Source organism: Bos taurus, chromosome 6, assembly GCF_002263795.3.
Source record: "Bos taurus isolate L1 Dominette 01449 registration number 42190680 breed Hereford chromosome 6, ARS-UCD2.0, whole genome shotgun sequence".
Taxonomy (NCBI): domain Eukaryota; kingdom Metazoa; phylum Chordata; class Mammalia; order Artiodactyla; family Bovidae; genus Bos; species Bos taurus.
In genome coordinates this window covers 103,599,126-103,615,676 of record NC_037333.1, presented here as the reverse complement: position 1 = coordinate 103,615,676, position 16,551 = coordinate 103,599,126, and the positions used below count along the sequence as shown (strand labels likewise).

At 45.7% G+C, this 16,551-nt stretch overlaps 1 protein-coding gene and 1 non-coding gene across 6 annotated transcripts in view; both read right to left on the bottom strand.

Annotated features, from left to right (window-relative positions):
• EVC2 (EvC ciliary complex subunit 2) overlaps positions 1-16,551 on the bottom strand; it is a 165,317-nt gene that overhangs the window by 47,113 nt on the left and 101,653 nt on the right. For all 5 annotated transcript variants that reach the window (XM_024992973.2, XM_024992972.2, XM_024992975.2 and 2 more), the window contains 3 exon segments: positions 14,590-14,749; positions 5,752-6,206; positions 1,008-1,212 (listed from right to left, as the gene is read on the bottom strand). In XM_024992973.2, the coding sequence (XP_024848741.1) occupies positions 1,008-1,212; positions 5,752-6,206; positions 14,590-14,749 (820 nt within the window).
• On the bottom strand, positions 8,410-8,511 carry LOC112447216 (U6 spliceosomal RNA). Its single transcript, XR_003035318.1, has one exon. It is a non-coding gene; the product is annotated as a U6 spliceosomal RNA (small nuclear RNA).

Sequence of the window (16,551 nt, the reverse complement as noted above, 5' to 3'; positions counted from 1 at the left end):
TGCGGAGGTGCTGACTTTGGATAGTGCTCAGGGAGGACCTCTGTGTAGATGACATCTGAACTGAGATGTGAAGAAACAGCAAAGAGTTGGCCCTGTGATGTTCCTGGCAGAGGAAACAGCAAGTTCAAAGGCCTTGTAGAGGTCAGGTTCCCTGGAGGCAGAGCCAGAGACAGCAGGGACTGGGGTGAACGCTGTTTCCTGAGAGAGGAGTTCAGAGCAAGCCACAGGAGGTGTGGGAACCAGGACAGGAGGAGGAAAGGGCTAGGTAAGGTGGGAGGCTCTGGCCTTGACTGGCCAATGGGGGGCTCCAGAGTAAACCCAGCACCCAAGAGTTGCCTCTCGATGGCATGCAACAGGTGCTCACTATAGGCGTGTCAGGGCTTTCCCAGTGGCATTAGTGGTAGAGAACACACCTGCCAATGCAGAAGACTCGGGTTCGATCCCTGGGTCAGGAAGACCCCTGGAGGAGGGCATGGCAGCCCACTCCAGTATTCTTGCCTGGAGAATCCCATGGACAGAGGAGCCTGGTGGGCTACAGTCCATGGGGTTGCAAAGAGTCAGACACGACTGAAATGACTTAGCCCACACAGGCATCTGTAAATCACCCTCCAAGCCCTGGGATCAGAGATGCCCTTTTCCACCTGAGCTGAAATGAGCATCTTCTTCATACCACTTACACAAGCCTCCTGCGTGGGTCACTGGCTGTGGCTATGGGAGGGGCAGGAGGGAGAGTCACCTCTCAGGCCAGGTGGCTCCCACCACCAAGGGCAATCAACGCCCAGGAGAGGGGTGGACCTGTGAACCATGAGTGGTGGAGACTCATAACTGCTGGTGGACAGTGCAAAGCCAGGTACCAGGGTGTCCACTACAGAACTTAAGGCGGTTCCGGGAATGCCCGATGCTACATGGCGAGGGCTGAGGGCGGCACTGGAGCTGGATTCTACAGCCTCAGCAGCTGGAGAAGGCCCTGCCTCTGCCAGCACGAGGCCCCGAGACACCCATCCTACCTGCAGCTCAGGGGCAGTCATGGCCTGGTCCAGTTTGAGGAACTCTGCTTCTCGCCAAGCTGTCTGGAATCGTTGCAGCAGGACTCGGGCCCGGATTTTGGGGAGGGCCAAGCTCCTGTCCATCTGAGCGAAGCAGCCGTGAACTTCCTGCCTCATCCCAAGCAGCTCCTCTTCGGACAGGGAGAAGGCAGAAGAGCAGAGCTTCCTGGAAAAGCAAGAAGAGTGGTCTGTTCTTGCAAAAAAAAAGAAGACAGGGTGGGTTGTGCTGGGGATGGGTAAGTGGAAATTCAAAGCTCAGATTCCATTAGTCAAATCCATGTCCGGAAACGCCCGCCATCTCCTGGATCAGGCATTCATTCCACATGGGTTTCTTCAGCACCTAATGTGTGTCATGCTGGTGTGTGTGTGTGTGTGTGTGTGTGCGCTCAGTTGCTCAGTTGTATCTCTCTGTGACCCCCATGGACTGTAGCCCTCCAGGCTCCTCTGTCCAAGGGATTCTCCAATCAAGAATATTGGAGTGAGTTGTCATTTCTTTCTTCGGGGGATCTTCCCCACCCAGGGATTGACCCCGTGTTTCCTGCATTAGCAGACTGATTCTTTAGCACTGAGCCACCATATTGCGTTAGATATGAAATCGTATCATCTGTTTGATTATTCTGGCAATGTCTGATCAGCACTGGCTGCAGAAAATTCACTTTGCGGATGCTTTAAAATTTGGAAATACCTGCAGGACATTGCTGTGGGAGGCCAGGGCCAGGTCTATCAGGCCCAAATTTCCATGGAGGGGTGTGCAATTTCGGCTCAGCTAGAAAGTTCTCTCCTGGGAACAGAATAAGACTATCAGAGCTGATGTGGGCCCCCAACCAGAAACAGTCTGAAGGCCTCAAGCCCACAGGGTTCCATGGGACCCATCAATTTTTCTGAAGCACATAAGGAAACCACAGCTGCTCCTTTGTACCTTCCTTCATGGAAATCCTTGCCCTACATATTTGCTGCTTATGTGGCCTCTAAGGTGAAAGTAACTCTGAAATGAATCTGAGTCTTTATTCTTCCCTGGGTGGTCTAGGGACTTCCCAGGTGGTGCCTAGCAGTAAAGAGTATGCCTGCCAATGCAGGAGATGCAAGAGATGAGGGTTTGATCTCTGGGTTGGGAAGATTCCCTGGAGAAAGAAATGGCAGCCCACTCCAGTTATGCTTGTCTGGAGAACTGCATGGGCAGAGGAGCCTGGGGGGCTACAGTCTATGAGAATACAGTGTTGGATACAACTGGACATGCACACGTGTGCTGGGTGGTCTGGTCTTGATGCTCAGCTAGATAGGCACCAGGATCATACAGGAACACGGGAGACTGTCTTTGCCCTGCAGGAGTTTAACATACAGGCAGGAGTTTAGAAACAAGGTCTTAAAGACTTTGGTAAAATATGCATCTTGATGAATTCTCACTTCCTCAGACCAGGTGTACAGCAACTCCATCCCACTTGAAATCAGGAAACTTATAAAAACATGTTTCCAAACTATTGTGCAACGTCATTTCTACTTAATGCCTCAGAAATAAAGGCTGCAACCTCTTAGAGTCTTAAATAAGCAAAGTATATAAGCAGACTCACATCGTGTATACTGTTAGTTGACCCTCTTTAACCCTAGGGAAAATCATAGAGGTTTTCTGATAGAAAAGTAAGATTTCTCTTTTCCTGTTTTATCAGCGGCAGCTTTAGTAATATTCCAGCAAAATGGAACCAAATGAAGGTGAAGAAGGTGACCATCCAGTAATGAGAATGTCAAGTCCAATCCACAGACTTTAAAAAGCCAGCTCAAACAGGTTGGATGGAGCAAAGAGACTTTGGTCAAATGCAGATTGAACTGAATAATTACTGCTGAGAACAGCTTGTACAAATAAGAAGTGGCATTTAAGGGTCTGATTTGTATGGGCTTGGAGAAGACAGCATCTTGTTTGTTCAAGTCAACAAAAACTAACAAAGACTGTGAGCTAAACAAGGACAGAATCATGAAAAAAAGAGAGATGAGAAAGAAGGGAGAGGTCACTTCAGCCACACCAAGATAACCTCCCTCTCCACAACACCTGGGGACTCTCCTTGCTGGGCGGAGGGTCAGTCCCCAGGGAAGAGCACTTAAGGCAGAGACACTGCATCACAGAGTCCAGGAGGACCCTGCTCCATGGATGTTACTGCCACCAAGGAAGGATGGGCATTGCAGAACGACGTTCTGCTATCTGGTGTCCCTGAAAGGGTTCAAGGAGAGCCCAGGCTTTGATGCAGGTGGAGAAGACCACAGATGTCAAGCAAGCAGCATGGGGCTCAAGAGAGGAGGTGGACAGACAGACTGAGCAGATATACTGGGAGGGACTCCTTCCCCTACCCGCCCCCCCCCAACCCCCAATACCCTCTCTATGATCCTATGTCAATAAGTGTGTATGTGCTCAGTTGCTAAGTTGTGTCCAATTCTTTGCAACCCCTATTGACTCTAGCCCACCAGGCTTCTCTGTCAATGGAATTCTCCAGGCAAGAATACTGGAGTGCATTGCCATTTCCTCCTCCAGAGGATCTTCCTGATCCAGGAATTGAACCCATGTATCCTGCGTCTCCTGCTTTGCCAAGTGGATTCTTTACCACTAAGCCGCCTAGGATGTCCTATGTCAATATAACCATTTCTAATCAAAAGAGCTGTAGATTCAGAATTGAAATTGTGGCTAAGATCCAAGTTAAACTGTGGAATGGTCACACTGAAGAAAGAATGGTCAAAGGGCTTTGGTTTTGTTTATTCGCTTGAATAGGGTTTTCTAGGTTGCTTTGTTCAAAGAGAAATGGAATATTGATTGGTGGGTCCATTGGTTTAAGGAAGTAGCACTAAGTTATAGCCAAATGCCCACAACTCTGCCCTTATAGGTAAACAGTTTCTATTACTCTAAATAAGTAGACTAGGGAGGTGGGGTTATTGTTTCTCTCCACTGTGCTGCTGTTGGTGGGGCTTTTGATTTTGTTTCTTTGTGCAGTGAGACTGGTCTTCCCATTTCACACCCAGACAAGGACCCACTAAGCTGCTCACCACCCAGTCCTGCCTCCTCTCAGCACAGCACCAGTGGGTAAGGTCCCCTCATTTCTAGCTCCCAGTACCAGCTCAGAGGCTAGCACCTAAAATGTACCTCCTTCCTATCGTGGTAAAGATCCTGATCCTCCACATGATCACCTGGTTAATTGCTCCTGCTTTGCTCATCACAATCATCTACCTGTGTGTCTGTTCTCCTCCTGATAATCTGAGTTCTTCCTGCATAGGAATGATGGTGGTGATGATGGCAGGTACCTCTTACCATCCACTTATTTCGGATCAAAGGTTGTGTTAAAAGACTGACATACTTGTTCATGCAACCCCTCGTCAATGCTGGGAGTTGGCATTTTACTAGATGGTGATCTAATGGTCTAATCTAGAGTCACTTCCTTGTCCCTTGTCAGCTCAGCTTTTGTTTACAGGGGTTATCCTCCAACAATGTTGGAGATATAAACACCCCTAGTAGCCCAAGGGAGGGAATCCTGAGTGGTCTAAGGCAGGAATTGGCAATCTGTGGCTTATGGACCAAATCTGGCCCACTGTTTGTTTTTGTCAATAAAGTTCTATTGGAACACAGTGATGTTTGTTTATGGGTTGTCTGTAGCTGCTTTCACGCTGCGGCCAGAGTTGAATAGCTGCTACAGAAACCATGTAGCCCTCGAAGCCTAAAGAAGAAGTGCTGCCCTCTAGTCTAAGACAATCATGGCCTTTTCAGCCTCCTAGCAGGTGAACAGTTTAGCATGGACTTATGATGTAGTCCTGCCCAATAGGATAGGGAAGATCAATGCTGCAGATGTTTGAAAGAGATGATGTGTGTGTTGCCTGGAGCTGCAGCAGCCATCATGAAACCATGAAGGGATGAGCCCAAGGACCAAGGCAGCACATTGAGTATAGCAGAGCAGAAAGGTGTTGAGGGCTGAATCCTTGAGGGTATCACTGAGTCATGGAATCAGAACTAGAAATTTTACCTCCCGACTTCTTATAAAATGCTTTCTTCACTTTCTAACAACCCAGTAGCATCATGTGCTACTCAAAACACCATAAATGACTGAGCATTGTCATCCCATTCCACAGACAAGAAAGATGAGGCTCAGAGAGGTTAAGTAACTTGTCTACACTCAGACAACTGGTGGTGGTGCTGGGATTTAAACCCAGATTTTTGTTATACACTGCCCACATTTCATTCCTTTCTGTTGCCCTATGCAGGTGGTGTTTGAGGCTCCTCCAGTTTCCAATCTGATGTACCACCCCCAAATAGCTGCCAAAGCTTTGCTGGCATGTATCACACAACCAAAGGCCCCCTTTATTTTAGTTTAATTCAGTTGCTGTCATGTCCGACTCTTTGTGACTCCATGGACTGCAGCATGCCAGGCCTCTGTGTCCTGGAGTTTACTCAAACTCATGTCCATTGAGTCAGTGATGCCATCCAACCATCTCATCCTCTGTTGTCCCATTCTCCTCCTGCCCTCAATCTTTCCCAGCATCAGGGTCTTTTCAAATGAGTCAGTTCTTTGCATCAGGTGGCCAAAGCCCCACCTTTGGGCCACATCAAATCTCAGACTCAGGATCAGGTGTCATGTGTCTGGCTATGCCCATAACCAGCAGGTGGAAGCAGGTGGAATCCCTCCCCCACCAATAGGAACAGAGGAGGAGAGGGCAACACACAGGGATTAAGACTCACGTGAAGATCAAGTGCTCCCAGTGTCTCAGCTCCGCCTGCTCCTCCGTGGAGGCCTCCAGCGCATCGTCCTTCAGTCTCTGCCTCACGCTCTGGACGCCCTCCTGGCCCCGGTCCCTCTCCTCGCCCTCCAGCCTCTCGGCCCTGGCTGCCAGGTCCCTGCTGTGCTCCTCCAGGATCTGCTGCAGGAAGAGCCAAGGCACCCCACGCTTGAGTAGCTCCTGGGTCATTCCTGAGTTCTGCAGGCGCCGCAGCTCCTCCGTGGCTTTCTCGGACAGCGAGAGGGTCAGGGCCCTGAGCTCGTCCAGGGCAGCCTGGTCCAGGCGCTCCTGCAGCTCCTCCAGGGCGGCGCTGTGCTCAGCCATCAGGCCCCGCCACTGGCCCAGGTACTGGCCGGCATCCTCAGCAGCCCCAGAGGCTTCAGCGATGGATAGCTGCTCCCTCCGCTGTTCCTTGTGCTGCCAGCAATTCCAGAGCAGACAATTAGCAGGGGGCGGGGCTTGGCAGGTACAGCCCTCAAGAAAACACTTTGGGGAATAGTTGCAGGAGGCGCAGAATATCAACAGCCCTTTCCCCAACTATCGCACATTTGGCAAATTATTCTTTAAAAAAAGGAACTGATGTTCTTAAAGACCGATGGAGAAAGCCAAAGTATGACAGCAGCAGAGGAGAAAGGAACTACTGAATGGTTACTTTGAATGAATGCTTTGCTCTTCTAAAACCAACTAAGTTGAGAGTGTAACACTGACATATATACACCACCATGTGTAAAACAGATAGCTAGTGGGAACCTGCTGTGTAGCACAGGAAGCCCAGCCTGGCCCTCAAGGATGACCTAGAGAGTCAGGCTGGGGTGTGGGGAAGGAGGCATATATATATATGTATATATATATACATGGCTTATATATATATATATGGTATGTATGTATATGTATATAAAAGGTATGCATGTATATATATATAAGGTATGTATGTATATATATATATATATATAAGGTATGTATGTGTATATATATATAAGCTATGTATGTATGTGTGTGTGTTTATATATATAAGGTATGTGTATATATATATATATACACACATTTATGGCTAAATCACTTTGTTGTACAGCAAAAACCAACACAAGTTTGTAAAGCAATTATCCTCAATTAAAAATTTAAAATTATTGTAAATACTAGAAGAAATAAAAGGAAAACCAACTAAATTTTTCTGCAAATAGGCCAACAGGAGAGAAATACTTCAAGAGTGTGTTCAGAGTTGGAAGGACTATTGATTTCTCCCTGCAGTCAAGCCTTAAACGACAAGAGAGGACATTTCTATTAAGATTATTTTTTTTTCCCTTGCCTTCGGTTATGTTTGTGTTTTTCTCAATCAAAACAATTCTTTGACCTCTGGGATTAGCACCAGGAGCTGTGGAGAGGTGACTTCACTAAAGTTCTCAAGATTTCCTTATGAGTACATTAACTTTGGTAAGGGCAGTGTGTGTGCACGTGTGCGTGAAGTCGCTTCAGTTCAGTTTAGTTCAGTTGCTCAGTAGTGTCCGACTCTTTGCGACCCCATGAAGTCGCTTCAGTCATGTCCAACTCTTTGTGAGCCTATAGACTGTAGCCTGCCAGGCTGCTCTGTCCATGGGATTCTGCAGGCAAGTATACTGGAGGGGGTTGCCATTTCTTCCTCCAGGGGAATCTTCCCGAACCAGGGATCGAGCCCAGGTCTCTTGGTCTCCTGCACTGGCAGGTGGGTTCTTCACCACTGCACCACCTGGGAAGCCCAAGACCAGTATAGCCGGCTTCAATTTACATTAATAGGAGTGACTGCATGCTTTAGAAATGTGGCAGATTACATACACCAGTGATTCTCGTCGTATGTGGTGTTCAGTATTAATGGCTAATTTTTTTCTTTTTTTTAATTAATTAATTAATTTATACATATTTTTTTACTTTACAATATTGTATTGGTTTTGCTATACATCAACATGCATCCGCCACAGGTGTACACGTGTTCCCCATCCTGAACCCCCTTCCCAGCTCCCTCCCCATACCATCCCTCTGGGTCATCCCAGTGCACCATGCCCAACCTTCCTGTATCCTGCATGGAACCTGGACTGGCAATTCATTTCTTATATGATATTATACATGTTTTAATGCCATTCTCCCAAATCATCCCCCCCCCACCATAGAGTCCAAAAGACTGTTCTATACATCTATGTCTCTTTTGCTGTCTCTCACACAGGGTTGTCGTTACCATCTTTCTAAATTCCATATATATGCATGAGTATACTGTATTGGTGTTTTTCTTTCTGGCTTACTTCACTCTGTATAATAGGCTCCAGTTTCATCCACCTCATTAGAACTGATTCAAATGTATTCTTTTTAATGGCTGAGTAATACTCCATTGTGTATATGTACCACCGCTTTCTTATCCATTCATCTGCTGATGGACATCTAGGTTGCTTCTATGTCCTGGCTATTATAAACAGTGCTGCGATGAACACTGGGGTACACATGTCTCTTTCAATTCTGGTTTCCTTGGTGTGCATGCCCAGCAGTGGGATTGCTGGGTCATATGGCAGTTCTATTTCCAGTTTTTTAAGGAATCTCCACACTGTTCTCCATAGTGCTGTGTTAGTTTCTGCTGTACAACAATGTGAATCAGTATAAAAATATATGGAACGAATTTGCATGTCATCCTTATGCAGGGGCCATGCTAATCTTCTCTGTATCATTCCAATTTTAGTGTATGTGCTGCCAAAGCAAACACAAGACTCTATCTTCTTAACACATCCCCCCCAAAGGAGAAGAGCAGGTAACTTGATTGAACTTTAGTAAAATGTGATCATCTTTTATGTGTTTCAAAGAAGGATCCAGGGCATCTTTTTCCCACCTTCTTCACTCACAGTATTTTTTCTTTCTTGCTCTCACCTCCTGGACTAGACAAAATCTGCCTCTGTCTCTATTAATCACAATATTCCCAAGGCAAGGGGTGGTAAATTTGATAATTCAAAGGCAAGATTTATGGTGAGGATCCAGGCAAAGGAAAAGGCTTAATTTGCTTCATCCAGCTGAACTTTAAGCATTGCCTCTTTTGTTTGAGGTTTCATGGCTTTTAAGTAAGTTAATAAAGCTGATAAGTGTCCCCCGCCCCCAGAAAAGAAAATTACTCTTAAGGAAATAACTGAAAATGTAGTGAAAACTTCATTTGTTTGACTTTTGTTGAACACGTATTTATTGAGTAGGTTAAAACTCAAGAGGCAGACCACCTGGGTTCCAATCCTGGCTCTTCCACTTACAAGCTGAGTTACCCCAAATGCATGTCTAGCCCTCTCTGTGTGTCCAGTGCCTAAACTATAAAAAGAGGATAACAATAGGATCTACCTCATAGAGTAGCTGTGAGGAGTCAATGAGCTGCTTAAGACGTGTGTCAACTACAAATTGGCACTTACCAAGAACATTGCCAACTGAACAACAAAGGCAGTTGTCCCCTGCCTCCACGGAGACTGAAGCCCATTCTGCTATGGCTGGTGACCTTCAACTCCCCTGAGGGAGTTCAGGGTGAGTGAGACACTCTGTGCTCCAGGGACCCTGGTGGGACAGGACTCTAGATAGGTGGACGTTTTTAGAAAGAGATTTTATGATCTCAACCCTTGCATCTCCTCGTATCTAGAGAAGCACTAAATCCCTTCAATGGTGACATCAGATCCTCATGACTACCAAAAAACCTTTTGTAAAATGAGTGCTTAATGGTACTGAACTCCCCCTTCACTAAAATCTTATATATTGACCCTCCCCAACGGCTGCTTTGGAGCAGTCTCTCAGAGATATCAGAGAGGCTGCCTCTTGGGCTGCAGTCCTCGTTTTGCTCCAGATAAAATGTGTAGGTAGCTCTTAGAGAAGGGCCTGGTGCAGAGTTGGCCTCAATGAATGTCTGCTATTATTATTACCACATCCCAGGCACATAGGAACTGAAAATCAAGATATTCTAAGAGAAAAAACCCTGAGACCCATGAGAGACAATTTAAATAAGGAGGTCACAGAGGCCTTTTAAAGAATCTATATGGATAAACAACAAGGTCCTTCTGTAGAGCATGGGGAACTATATATAATATCTTGTGATAAACTATAATGGAAAAGAAAAAAAAGACTAACCATCATCAAATGTAATTATATTTGCTATAATTATGCTACTATGAATTTTAAAAATGTTAAAAAATAAAGGAGCCCTAAGAGAGACCTGCAGAGAAGGCAATGGCACCCCACTCTAGTACTCTTGCCTGGAAAATCCCATGGACGGAGGAGCCTGGTAGGCTGCAGTCCATGGGGTCGCTAGGAGTCGGACACGACTGAGCAACTTCACTTTCACTTTTCACTTTCACGAATTGGAGAAGGAAATGGCAACCCACTCCAGTGTTCTTGCCTGGAGAATCCCAGGGACGGGGAAGCCTGGTGGGCTGCCGTCTATGGGGTCACACAGAGTCGGACACAACTGATGCGACTTAGCAGCAGCAGCAGCGAGAGAGACCTGAGGGGTGAGGTCATACCTCAGTCGAGTGAAGACGGGGGAAAGGATATTTCTGGAAGAAATAACAGAAAGTATAAAAGGCCCTGTGATGGGAAAAAAGCTGACATGCACAGAGATGTCAATCACAGTGTTATTTATAATGGTGTACCCATGGGCCTTCCCTGTGGCTCAGCTGGTAAAGATTCCCCCTGTAATGTGGGAGACCTGGGTTCAATCCCTGGGTTGGGAAAACCCATTGAAGAAGGGAAAGGCTACCCACTTCAGTATTCTGGCCTGGAGAATTCCATAGACTGTATAGTCCATGGAGTTGTACACCCAGCTTCTCATTATAAGGAAGAAATAAAAAGCAAAGCCTATAATAGTGTACCCAGCAGATAGTCTGGGTTCTATTTTGCACAAACATATCTTTTGTTCATGGGTTCAGGTGACCTGAGAGTGTCAATTCCTTCCTTCTATAAATACTGGTTAAGAACCTGGTTAAGAACACAGATTAAGAACCTGTGTCCTCAGTGCTGGGGATACAACACAAACCTTTGCCTTTGCAGAGTGGCATTCCCACCCTGTGGCACTCACAAGATTTAGCAAAAGCAACTGTAAGAAATTGTATTCATGGAAAATCACTGGAATTTCTGCAGTTCATCCATCCTTGCAGATCCTAACCATGAACCAGGCCAGACCATCAGAGAAATATGGCTATAAGCCCCATTGCTTTGATCCTTGAGCCAATGGAGATGGATGAGGCAATGTTGAAGTTGGGGTGGAGTTCAATGGCTGAGATAAGAATCACAGCTTCCTGTTGGGCCCAACACTCGGTAATAAAAGTAGACTTTCTATCAATCAATTTAAGTTATTCTGCTTCCCTTTCCCTCCTGAATGGTACCACCTATGTCATCCTGACAGCCACCTATGTCATCCTGACATCTCATATCTCCTGAATCTGTCATTGTTCCCATGCTCAGGACATGGTCTCATCACTTCTGATCTGGTCAAGTACTAGAGCCTCCCATAGGTCTGTACCTTAGGGCTCCTTCAATTCTATCTGACAGGCTGCTCAATTGAGCTTCCTAAATTCCAAATCTAAGCTTCCTTCTGAAACCAAGCAGGACCCTGTGGGGCTCCTGGGCACTGAAACCTTTCAAATAGTTTCTAATCAGGTAAGGGAGGGGACTGGAGACAAGGGAGGAGGGGTCAAGAAACAAGAGTGCAGCCTCGGGGCAGGGTCCTGGTTCTGCCTCAAGGGATACATATAACAATATCTATGAGCTCTTCTGCAGAACTGAAACTCCCAACTAATGGAAGATGTTCAGTTCAGTCGCTCAATTGTGTCCGACGCTTTGTGACCCCATGGACTGCAGCACGCCAGGCTTCCCTGTCCATCACCAACTCCCAGAGCTTACTCAACTCATGTCCATCAAGTCCGTGATGCCATCCAACCATCTCTGTTGTCCCCTTCTCCTCCTGCCTTCAATCTTTCCCGGCATCAAGGTCTTTTCCAAGGAGTCAGTTCTTCGTATCAGGTGGCCAAAGTATTGGAGTTTCAGCTTCAACATCAGTCCTTCCAATGAATATTCAGGACTGATTTCCTTTAGGACTGATTAGTTGGATCTCCTTGCAGTCCAAGGGACTCTCAAGAGTCCTCTCCAATACCACAGTTCTAAAGCATCAATTCTTTGGTGCTCAGCTTTCTTTATAGTCCAACTCTCATATCCATACATGACTACTGGAAAAACCATAGCTTTGACTAGATGGACCTTTGTCGGCAAAGTAATGTCTTTGCTTTTTAATATGCTGTCTAGGTTGGTCATAGCTTTTCTTCCAAGGAGCAAGCATCTTTTAATTTCATGGCTGAAGTCACCATCTGCAAGTGATTTTGGAGGCCAAGAAAATAAAGTCTGTCACTGTTTCCATTGTTTCACCATCTATTTGCCATGAAGTGATGGGACCACATGCCATGATCTTAGTTTTCAGAATGTTGAGTTTTAAGCCAACTTTTTCACTCTCCTCTTTCACTTGCATCAAGAGGCTTTTTAGTTCTTCACTTTCTGCCCTAACGGTGGTTTCATCTGTATATCTGAGGTTATTGATATTTCTCCCAGCAATCTTGAATCCAGCTTGTGCTTCATCCAGCCTGCCATTTTGCATGATGTACTCTGCATATAAGTTAAATAAGCAGGGTGACAATATACAGACTTGACGTACTCCTTTCCCAATTTGGAACCAGTCTGTTGTTCCATGTCCGGTTTGAACTGTTGCTTCTTGACCTGCGAGGCAGGTAAGGTGGTCTGGTATTCCCATCTCTTAAAGAATTTTCCACAGTTTGCTATGATCTACAAAGTCAAAGCCTTTGGCATAATCAATAAAGCAGAAGTAGATGTTTTACTAGAACTCTCTTGCTTTTTCTATGACCCAACAGATGTTGACAATTTGATCTCTGGTTCCTCTGCCTTTTCTAAATCCAGCTTGAACATCTGGAAATTCACAGTTCACATACTGTTGAAGCGTGGCTTGGAGAATTTTGAGCCCTACTTTGCTAGAATGTGAGATTAGTGTAATTGTGCAGTATTTTGAACATTTTTTGGCATTGCCCTTCTTTGGGGTTGGAATGGAAAGTGACCTTTTCCAGTCCTGTCACCACTGCTGAGTTTTCCAATTTACTGATGTATTGAGTGCAGCACTTTAACAGCATCATGGAATATGTTAGCATTCTTCATTTCAGAGATGACAGCTTGATAACCTGCTCATCAAGAGACCACCTGAGGCCAGATTAAAGATGTGCAGGCCCTGCACACATGCTGATCCTTATCAGCAGTACTGCCCTTAAGGTATAGCTATAAAACTCACCAAATCCTCCCTGGGGGGACACACAGTTTTTCAGGGCAAGGGCCTGCTGTGTCCTCCTTTGCCTGACAAAGCAATAAAGCTTTGCTTTTCTATTTCACCCAAAACTCTGTCTCTGATTCGGCACTGGTGCACAGAGATTGAGTTTTTGGCATCACTTCTCCTGAAAACTTCAGTGTTCAGGGACACTTCAGTGTTCCCTCATCCTCGGATGAAAGTCAGCTGTCACCCCAGCACACTGCCCTCGTTGAAGAGGTGTTGCTTCCTGGGCGTGCCTCCTCCAGCCCCTGCCCTCTCAATCCTCATGTTCTTGGAGCTCCACACACAGCAGGGCACCCTTGCCTGAATCTTTCACGTTTGAACAAGATGCCTGCCCACCACCTGTAATGTCCCTCCTGTCTTGCACACACCAGATGCTCCCTGTCCCCAGGACTCAGGTTCAGCTGCACCTGCTCTGTGCAGCCTTCCCCAGGTGACGGTGACTTCTGTGCTACCAGAGCATGAAGACAGCACAGGGTGCATTTATGTGTTTGCTGTGTTTGCCCCCTCTCCAGGTGGGCAAACAACTGAGCAGGTTAGCGTCAAGGGCAAGGCTGAGACTCTACATCACACAGTCTTGGACTCAATCCCACAACTGCCAATCACTAAACATGTGACCTTGACCTCATTACTTAGTGCTGTAATCTGAATGCTTGTGTTCCCCCAACATGCAGATGTTGAAATCTAACACATGTTCTGAGGATGTAGGTGAGGAAGCTTTGGAAAGGAGCTTAGGGCATGAGGATGGAGCTCCTGGATGAAATTAGTGTCCTTGCAAAAGAGGCCAGACACCCACCCACAGAGCTCCCTCCCCACCTTCCACCCTTCTGACTTCTTCCACCAGCAAGGAGTCTATCATCTGCAACCTGAAGAGGGTCTCCATCAGAACCTGCCCTTGCTGGAGCCCTGATCTTGACTTCCAGCCTCCAGAACTGCGACATATCAATTTTTGTTCTTTATAAGCCACCTAGTCTACAGTATTTTCTGTAGTAGCTCAAATAGATCATAACACTTAAGCCCTCTCAGGTTCAATGTCTTTGTCAGAAAAAAGACAGAAAATAGTAGTATCTACCTCACAGGTTAATAAAACAATTAAATAAGATACATAATACACTTAGCACAGTGCTAAGTAAACACTCCATAAATGTTATAGCAGCCACCAGTCATTATTCACTGGAACCAGCACTGCTAGTCTCTTGTCCTGGCAGACATTACTAATCTATCACAACCCTCAGCTTTGCTGAGCTGGACGGGACCCACTGAAGCCTTATCACAGCATTCCAAAGAGTCACTACCAATCAACTGCAGATGGTGCCTTAGGATGCCTGTCCAGTCACCCTTCGGATCCTAGCCTTCTGATGCCAGTGTCCGGCACTGAACCTGGCACTTGGTAGGTGTTCACAATGATTATGCAAAAAATAAATGTCAGAATTCCTTATATACCTTTTGCAGCATCTCCCGTCTTCTCTTAATTATTAGTTTTTGGTGGAGTTTTTTCTTTTCCTGCTTCAAGTCATTGTCCAACTTCTGTTTTATAGAAAAAACTTCTGTTTGAGCCCGCTCCAAGAGTACTTGCATCTGATCTTCATCCAAGTAGCCTGCTCTAGATGAAAAAGATGCAGAGTTAGTTGATGCAGTGTCCAAACTCACCTGCAGCTTGAATATGCTGGAGATGAGTGTTTATCTCCATATTAGTTTGGTTTGAATCTGAGAAATCGCCACTATCATAACGGGCAGCTAAGACATTACTAAAATGCAGGAAGGGAAAGATCATCTTTTTTAGAGGCATGTAGAGGACGCTCAACATCACAGGGATATCACCTGTCAGGGAAGAAATTGGGGAAGAGTTTTTGGAGAACGTAACATTCCAGAGGACCACGGTGGAACAAATAGACTCTTCCAGGAGGAAATGATGGACTAGGACCTCCTGGTGACACGAACGGCACAAGCAAAGTCCAAGAGGTCAATCAGGGAAAGCTCAGTGTGAGGGTTAATTCTGTGTATTAGATAGACTGGCCAGGGTGCCCACATCAAACATCACGCTTGAGTGTCTCTGTGAGGGTGTTTTCTTGTGAGATTAGCATTTGAATGGGTAGGCTCAATAAAGCAGATTGATTCTCCCCATTGTGGGTGGGCATCACCCAGTTCACTCAGGGCCTGAATAGAATAAAAAGTGGAGGAATAAGAAATCCCCCCTTTTTTCCTGCCTTGCTGTTGAACTGGGATATCTCATCTCATCTCCTTCTCTAAGACTGGGATTCCGCCAGTTCTCAGGCCTTTGGCTGAATTACACCACTGGCTTTCCTGTGCCTCCAGCTTACAGATGGAGATCCTGGAACTTTTCAGCCTCCAACTCATGTGAGTCAATTCCTCAAACATATCTTACTGGATCTGTTTTTTCAGATGCTGTCAATATTACCACTACTGTTCCCAGTCTGTTGCATCCCTGGTTGAGGCCCCTGCTTGGCACACAGTAAATTCTCCATGGAAGCTTCCTGAATGAACAGTAGATACACATTTCAGAAATATGTCTGTGCCAACCTATTAAAATAGTATTTAAAAATCAGAGGTAATATACTTCCCTGGAAACTGCTCCCAACAGTACAACCAGCTGTCTGGTGCTTCTGCTCATGGCAAAGAGCTGCTTCTTTCACTAGAGTGAAAATGAATCAGGAATGTCAAGTCAACTGCAGTGACAAATTTATTAGCATCTTTAGGTGGGAAGTGTTCATATAATTTGCACTTTACAGAATCCTCATTAAAGAGGGCAAAATGAAAGAAAGAAAGTGAAGTCGCTCAGTCGTGTCCAATTCTTTGTGATCCCATGGACTGTTGTCTACCAGGCTTCTCTGTCCATGGGATTTTCCAGGCAAGAGTACTAGAGTGGGTTGCCATTTCCTTTTCCAGGGGATCTTCCTGACCCAGGGATCGAACCCAGGTCTCCTGTATTGCAGGCAGATACTTTACCCTCTGAGCCACCAGGGAAGCCCAAAGAGGGCAAGGGCACTGCAAAGTCCTAATACAATTAGCTAGATAGTAGAACCAATCATAAAACCATGGTTGTCCTAAGAAAATCAACCTTATCATCATGGCCCTATTTATTTTAGAGCTTGTAACCTACAAAGAATAAATTTCATTGTTGACAATCATGAGTCTCAAAGACTAGCTTAGAAAAAAATGTTGTCAAGGGGCTAGAACCTACAGTGATTAACACCATTTACCTGGCTTCATGGTACCCCAATGTTGCTGAGAAAAAGTACCCAGAATCCAAGATAAGCATCTGTGTGTATATACTTAATTCCAAAGGTCAAGACATGGAAGCAACCTAAATGTCCATTGACAGATGAATGGATAAAGAAGATGTAGTATATACATACATATATACATACACTCACCCATAAATAG